Source organism: Otolemur garnettii, unplaced genomic scaffold (genome assembly GCF_000181295.1).
Source record: "Otolemur garnettii isolate 467f Iridium unplaced genomic scaffold, OtoGar3 scaffold00007, whole genome shotgun sequence".
In the NCBI taxonomy this organism is placed as follows: domain Eukaryota; kingdom Metazoa; phylum Chordata; class Mammalia; order Primates; family Galagidae; genus Otolemur; species Otolemur garnettii.
Window position 1 is genome coordinate 11,802,647 of NW_003852402.1, and position 7,714 is coordinate 11,810,360.

Here is a 7,714-nt window from a genome sequence, read left to right on the forward strand (position 1 = left end):
ACCCTCTGTAGCAGCATGGTACAAGGATGAAGTAAGGCGGTATGTGTGGAGTGCTTAGCACTCTGTCTAGAAAGTGCTAAGGGTTCCATAAATCTCTGCCATTTATATTATTCAATGAAGTTAGTAATGCACTTAGCAGAGTTCCTCATGCATAGTACATTTTCAGTGACTATTTCTTCTTCCCTTTTTGAAGACGGGAATCAGGGAGTTTCTGGACATGTAAATGGAATCTTTAAGTTAGAAGGTTGAAATGAATCTTATGGCTGATAGGGAATAGGGCAGAAGATTCCCCAGGACTGTACTCTTAAAATGTGTGTGTGAGAGATGAGACCTTTCCTACAGAAAGTCATATAGCAGATTGTATTGCTAAGTTGTCACATACCTCCATGTAGCTCCAAAAGCTATGTTGTGGCGGGCGTGGGGAAGCAGGATGGAGTTGACTCAGAGGCACAGCTATGTGTGTAAAGTCTAGAGAATGCCTTCCGGTGTAGGCTGCAGGCCAGCGTGGGCACCAGGAGCTGAGCGAGCAGATGACAGTCTGGGCATTTCCTCTGCCATCGCCATCAGTGTAGATCCTCCTCATCAGTGTAGAACCACACTAGTGTTTCTAACATCTCAGGACTTTTGTCTGCCTTTCTTGACCTCCCTTCCCCCTTCAGTTACTGTCCTGTTTTTCTGGAAGACTTTCTAGCAAAACTCAAAAGCATTGGCTCTACTCAGTCTCCATCTTCTTCATTCAAGCTTTTTGTCCCCAGCCACTTCACCATCCTGGCCTTGTTCAGGCCACCAGTGATCTCCATGTTGCTCACTTGGATCAGCCCTCAGATGTCCTTGTCCTTGGTTGGTCAGCAGCATCTGATCCCTTTTATCCCTTCTTTGTGGCTTTCTTCCCTTGGTTTCCTGGATACCCACTGCGGTTCCCATTGAACGGCAGAGGCTGCTCCTTCTCTATCTCCTCTGATGGTTCCTTCGCATCTCCCTACATCTTCAAGCCGGGGTGCCCAGGGGCTGAGCCTGAACATCTACTCGTTTGCCCCTGTGCTCGCTCTCAGTGATCTTGTCCACTCTTGCAGTTTTACATACCCTTTGTTTACCAATTTGTATCTCCAATCAGCTTGTTGCTAGAGATCTCACATCTAGAATGTGGATGCACGTCTCTCACCACTGTGTGTCTCTACTGAGCATCTCAAACTCAGCATGTCCACACTGATGCCCTCCATCCTCCACTGTTCCTCCGCATCTGGCCAGCTACTCCATCAGGCCAATTGCTGAGGCTAAGACCTTGGTGTTCTCCTAGAAGCTCATCTTTTCCTCACACCGCAACACATCCATAAGCAATTGTGTGAGTTCTACCTGCAGAATATGTCCAATAACTGGCCACATCTCATCACTTCTCTTGCTACCACCCTGGTTCAAGCCATGTGGCCTCTCCCAAGGATTGTTTCAGTAACCTACTCTCTGGTATCCCTGTTACAGCCTGGCCCCTGCCTCTCTGGTCACAGTAGCCAGAGTGATCTCCCAGGTCAGTACGCCATTCCTCTGCTTGCTCATGCAAAGGAAAAGCCCAGATCCTTACTGTAGCACTGAGACCTCTTGACCACCCTCTACCTCTCCAGCCTCATCCCACCGGCTTTGTGTCCCCCACCCTCACTCTGCTCCTGGCACCGCCCCCACCCTGCAGTGCCCTGAAGACATCATGCAGTGTTCACCCCTGCTGCTCCTTCTGTCTGGAATGCTCATCTCCCAGATATCCCCAGGTCTCTGTGCAGAGCTAAGCCTCTCAGAGAGATTTGCCCTGATTATCCTACATTTAAAACTACATTCTTGCCTAAGCCTATATTCTTTATCTTCCTTCCCAAATATATTTTTCCTCCTAACACCCATTGCTTTACAATGTAATGTTTACTATACTCATCTACTTCCTATGTTTCTTTTCTGTACCTGCCCCAAACTCCATGAAGGCAGGGGTATGCTCTGTTCGCTCCTTTATCCCAATGTCTCCCCTGCTGGAGACTCGGGGGAATTCGGATGGGTGGGTGGGCGGGCAACGGGGGCTCCCTAGGTTTTCCCAGTACTGCCAAAATCCCGAGGAAGGTCTCCCATGGAAACCCCCATTTTCTTCCCACTGTTGCCCCATTCTGTAATGAGGAGACCACTTGGTGTTCATTCAAGCAATCAGGACGCTAAAGTAAGACCAGGAGACAATGAGATTTTTTTTAATAATTAAAAGAATTTTATTTAATATTTGATATAAATATTTATTATCTTTTTCCATTTCATAAAACAGTAATTCATGTAGCAGACAACTTGAAAACTACAGAAAGGTAGAAGAGGGGGAATGTCACCAGATTACCTTTAAATGAAGGTAGGCTGCATGTGACTTGCTGTATTTTCTGTCGGGTTTTGTTTTCCTACACACAAGTTTAAGAGGTGTGTTTCCTATGGATGGGTAAAAGGAAAGAAATTCATATATATGAATTTTACCCTGCCTTTTCCCACCTCACTTGATACAATAAACATTTTCCATCATGGACCATTGTGAACATCATCTTGGATACCGACAGAGTGTTCTATCAAGTGGATGAATATTTTGTATTTAACCAGTTCCCAGTGTTGGAACATTTTAATGACTTCCAATTTGTCATGCTTATAAATTATGCTAAAAGAAAAAAACAACAAAAAATAAATTATGCTGCAGTAAAGGGATAATTTTCTTTCAATCACAGCTTTTCTCAAATCATTCCCTTTTCACTGTGGGGCCCTGGGGATGGTCACTGAATCTGCATGAGAGAGCAGGATTGAGAGCCACGGGGATGGGGGAGGGGCGGAGATGGGGGAGGGGCGGCAGAGGATGAAGAAATGCCTTTTCACTTTAATTGTACATGTGCTGTGCAGTTACCTACAATTTGGAAAAGACACGTGAGTCCTCAATGTGTCCCAGCTTCAGCTGTGATCACCATGAATATGCATGACTTCTTAGTCTGCAATCCCATCTGGTCTCTTGCAAATTTCTCTTCCATCCCAGGTGTTTCTGGAGTCCCCACTGCAGGTCTCCCTTCTGTTACCATTGCTTGCTGACTTCAGCATTGTAGCTAGAAGTTTCTCTACCCCAAGTTTTTCTTTTCCTTTTTTTTTTTAGATAGAGTCTTACTTTGGTGCCCTTGGTAGAGTGCCGTGGTGTCACAGCTCAGACCAACCTCAAACTCCTGGGCTCAAGAGATCTCCTTGTCTCAGCCTCCCAAGTAGCTGGGACCACAGACACACAATACGATGCCTGAGTTTTTTTATTTTTTTTTATTAAATCATAGCTGTGTACATTAACACAGTCATGGGGTGCGGTGTGCTGGTTTTATATACAATTTGAAATATTTTCACCAAACTGCTGACTATTTTTAGAGAAGGGGTCTTGCTCTTGCTCAGGCTGGTCTCGAACTCCTAAGCTTAGCCAATCCACCTGCCTTGACCTCCCGGAGCGCTGGGATTATAGGCATGAGCTCATAAGCCACCGCGCTGGGCCTCGGTTTTCTTATTTGAAGACCTGTGCTTGCTTCTGCTGGATCCATGTTCCACACAGACAACTTGACCAACTAGAGCACAAAGGAAAAGGAAAGAGTTTATTTACTTCTGTAGCATGATGGGGTCCCGCAGTAGGTTTGCTTGAACCCCCACGTATTCCAGGGCTGGGTGAGGTCGATCTTCACTTTGCACATCCAGCCCTTCTCTGTCTTCACTGTTGGGCCTAACGTGGTGCCTGGCACAGAGGTGTCCCTGATTAACATTTGTGCATGGGATAATCTAATGAATGAATGGCCCATCGAGATAACTGGCAAAGGGAGAAGCCCAGGAGCACACGTGGCTGGTGGCAGAACCAAAAGGTACCAGCATCTCGACACCAAGTGCTCCCTCCCCTCCTCCTGAGGCCTGCTCACCTAAGTGGTATCCACAGCACTAACCAGCCTCATCCCATGTGCCTCTCCTTATTATGGCTTCCCCGGGGCCTGTCTCCCCTATAGGTCCTAAGTGCTATTCTCTCTCTCTCTCCTATAGTGTCCTCCATGCCCTGCCAGAGCCGGGCCTAAGCTATTGCTCATGACAAGCCAGGGAGGAGGAGGAGGCGGCACTGTGGAGTATGGGCCCCAGTGTCTGGCAAAGGAGAAGCCAGAATGTGTGTCCACTGGGTAAAAGTGTGTTGGGCTGCAGACAAAGCAAGAACACCCTCTCCCCACCATGCAAAGCAGTGGTTCCCAGCTTGGCTGCACAAACAGAACCATCTGGAGATCAGGTAAAATTCCGAAGTCCAGGTAATGCCCCAGACCAAGTAAAACCCAATCCCTGGAGTGGGATCCGGCCACTCATCAGTACTTGTTGAAGCTTCCAGGTAATTCCAACATGCAGACAAGTTTGGGGCAGCTTCCTAAATCCTCAGTCCCTGTCACAGGCCCCATTTAATTAAAGATCTGTTGAGTAAACGAATGAATGAATTTATGAGCCTTCACACCTTTGCCAAAAGCTGATGTGTCCCTTTCCCAGGTCTCAGGCTGTGATCTTGCTATCCAGTCACATTCTATTCTCTGTAAAATTCAAGATGATTTTTGAAATTCTGTATTTTCTTGTAGTAGGTTTCTTGTCTTTATATCTAGATATCTCATTCCTCTAAATAGAATCTAGAGATGTAAACTGTTTTTCAAATAAATTTTCCCAACTCATTCGAGGTGCCACCTTTATCACGTGCCATGCTCATGTCATTCAGCCATATTTCTAGCACACCTGCTGGGGGCCAAGTACTAATGTTAGCATCCTCTGAGTGGGTGATCATCAGAAGAAAAGAATTTCAGGACACACCTTGAAAAGGTGAAAGTGAAAGTACATTCTCTCTAGAGACAGAACTGGCAGGCCCTAAGGCAAGTGTGTTCAAACTGTGGCCCACGGGCCACATGCGGCCCGCGGTGGACATTTATCTGGCCCACTTGGTGTTTTGGCCGCTGCTGCTGTCCTGCTTAGCAGCTGATTCGTCCCAGGGCCAACAGTCTGGCCCTCCAATGGTCTGAGGGACAGTGAACTGGCCCCCTGTTTAAAAAGTTTGAGGACTTTGGGGAGTTTGTCTTATGGAGTCATGCGAATTGAGGAGAGGGCAGGAGTTGTGTCTTACTAAGAATTTGGGAAGTAACTCCTAGGATTGAGCTCCCTCCCATTTTCACGTTTCGTTCGTGGCTTCAGAACTCTCAGTGTGATTTTAAGGACAGAGAAATTGTAAAATCACAATGCAAATGATAATGTGATTAGCCAAAGTTCATGTAAGGTGACCTAGACAGCGGATGAGCTGGTTGAAGCTGGTCCTTGTCTGTGGTTACCAAGCCCCTCAGTTAGACTTGATACCTGCACACAGTCCCACGAGTCCCCATGTCCAGCCCTGCCTCCTTCCTGGTCTGCTGCTCTAACACTACCAGGCACTGGAGATGCTGGTATGGACAAGAGGGACACCCCTTTGCCTTGCTGGAGAATACAGGCCACAGGAGAGGCAGACAGTAAGCACCCCCCCCACACACACACACACAACGGATGGCATTCCAAATATTTGTGGTCACCACTTTGAGAGAAGAGGACAGGATACTGAGAAAAACAGGAGGGACCTAAAGTCAAGGATGTGAGACGAGCCCCCTCTGAGAAGAAAGGACAGTGTCATTATGTATTTATTTATGCCTGCTTGGTTAGCGTTCCTCCTCTCGCTTGATGGGGACCACGACCTCTCCTGCAGTATCCACTCCCTCCCTACCTTCCCGGTCCACAACAGCCCTGCTGGGAACTCTGGGTCGCGGCATCTGGCTCAGTTTCTGCCGCAGATGAAAGTAGAGCTGGTTGAGCTGCATCAGCGCCAATTCCTGCTCCTTAGCAAGTTTCCTCAGCTCCTCAGCTGCGTCTGCCCGCGCTCCCTCACCCAGGGGCTTCCAGTTCTGCAGGAGGTACCTCACGTCTTGCAGGAGAAACAAACCAGCCCCAGCAGCACCCAGCACTCGGGTGTCCCTGGTCGTAACCAGACTTGAGTCTGCAAAGGCTCTCTGCACCTCTCCAGCATTCCAGAAAGGGATACAAAATTCCTGATCATAGTGGTGAAGCCAGGGTTGGCTTTGGCCAGCTGGTGGGCACGAAGTCTCCTGATGATGCTGACGCAGTTAGCAACACGCAATCCAGCAGCCGCAACTTCAGGCAGCGGCCATAGTCCTCCAAAAGCCTCATGCTCCGATGTCACCGTAGTTTTCACCAGTCTTCTAGCTTTGTCTCTTGCTGCTGAATTGCTTCTGTTCTCTAAGACATTTGTCAAAACATTGGTAATGGCCACTGCTACTCCCAACCCCTGCCCCAGCTGCAGAGAGCATGAGACTCCTTCTTGCTGTCATAGGCACTAGGGCCAAACCCAGTATGCTCGTAACTCCAGAAGCAGTGCCTGCAGAGCTGGCCACCATGCTGGTCTTGGTAAGCATCTTGTGGATGGAATCAACTTGGTCTGCAATGGTGTTAAGCTCTGGGATATTCTTTTCCAGCTCCTACTTGTTCAAGTCATAATGTAAAAGGAACAGTGTTTCCTCTTCTGACAGATTTCCATATGGGAAGGTCATACTCTTCTGTAGTATCAGCTTTTCAAGCAGGATGTGGTACAGCACAGTAGCCTTACCACTGTGGACAGTAAATAAGAATGATTAGTTTTCCAACTCTGGCAAAGGATCACTCACCAGCAAAGATAACAACATCTAGGTAATCTGAGTTCTCATGCCGGGGCAGGGCCCTGGGAATCAAGGTACAATGTGGGAAGCAGATACAGACAGAAGGTCCGCCTGTGGTCTGAAGCTGGGTGGCTGTGTGTTGATAGCAGGAGCAGAGTTTGAGCTAGCCCCATGCAGGCCTAGGCTGGCTGGCTACTCCATCCACCCACCGACAGTTCTCTCCCAAACATTTGTAAATACTGATGTGTTGAATAAAGCATAACTTAAAGCATTGCTGACTTGTCACCAACTCTTTTCCTAATAAGTAAATTACGTTAGGCATACATTTTTTTTCTTTCTTTTTCCTTTTTTATCCACTGCTAAGAGTCATAACACACGAAAGATTCTATTGAGGAAAATAAGAGAATATGGAGGTGATGCCTTGATTTCCTTTCGTTTTTTAATGTTTGGGGGTTTTTTGAGACAGAGTCTCACTTTGTCACCCTCAGTAGAGTGCTGTGGCATCAAAGCTCACAGCAATCTCAAACTTGGGCTTAAGTGATCCTCTTGCCTCAGCCTCCCAAGTAGCTGGGACTACAGGTGCCTGCCACAACGCCTGGCTAATTTTAGAGATGAGGTCTCACTCTGGCTCAGGCTGGTCTCGAACCTGTGAGCTCAGGCAATCCACCCACGTCGGTCTCTCAAGTGCTAGGATTATAGGTGTGAGCCACTGTGCCCAGCCCCTCTTTTTTTATTATTAAAAAAGCATCTACCTGGAAATTGTGGTTGCGCCTGAGGTGCTGGGAAACAGGATTTGGGGGAGACTTACTTTTTACTGTTTGCCCATGTGTTCCTTGTAACTTTTGTATCATGTACACGTGTTATAATTATTCAAAAAAACAATATAACCTACATTTGCAAAACAAAAGTAGAGGGACTTCCAATAAGACCAAATATCCCGTCTCCTGTCAGAGGGCTCCTTGTTACAGTCGTGTGTTTTTTCTTTTTTTTTTTTT

The 7,714-nt window shown here is 47.2% G+C and overlaps 1 protein-coding gene across 1 annotated transcript in view; it reads right to left on the bottom strand.

The window, feature by feature from the left end:
- Positions 1 to 5,440: 5,440 nt before the first annotated feature.
- Positions 5,441 to 7,714, bottom strand: part of APOL5 (apolipoprotein L5) — a 37,914-nt gene continuing 35,640 nt past the window's right edge. Inside the window, 4 exon segments of the mRNA XM_012814138.2 lie at positions 5,441 to 6,088; positions 6,091 to 6,352; positions 6,354 to 6,691; positions 6,694 to 6,723. Of these exon segments, the coding sequence (XP_012669592.1) occupies positions 5,709 to 6,088; positions 6,091 to 6,352; positions 6,354 to 6,691; positions 6,694 to 6,723 (1,010 nt within the window). The 3' untranslated portion in view covers positions 5,441 to 5,708.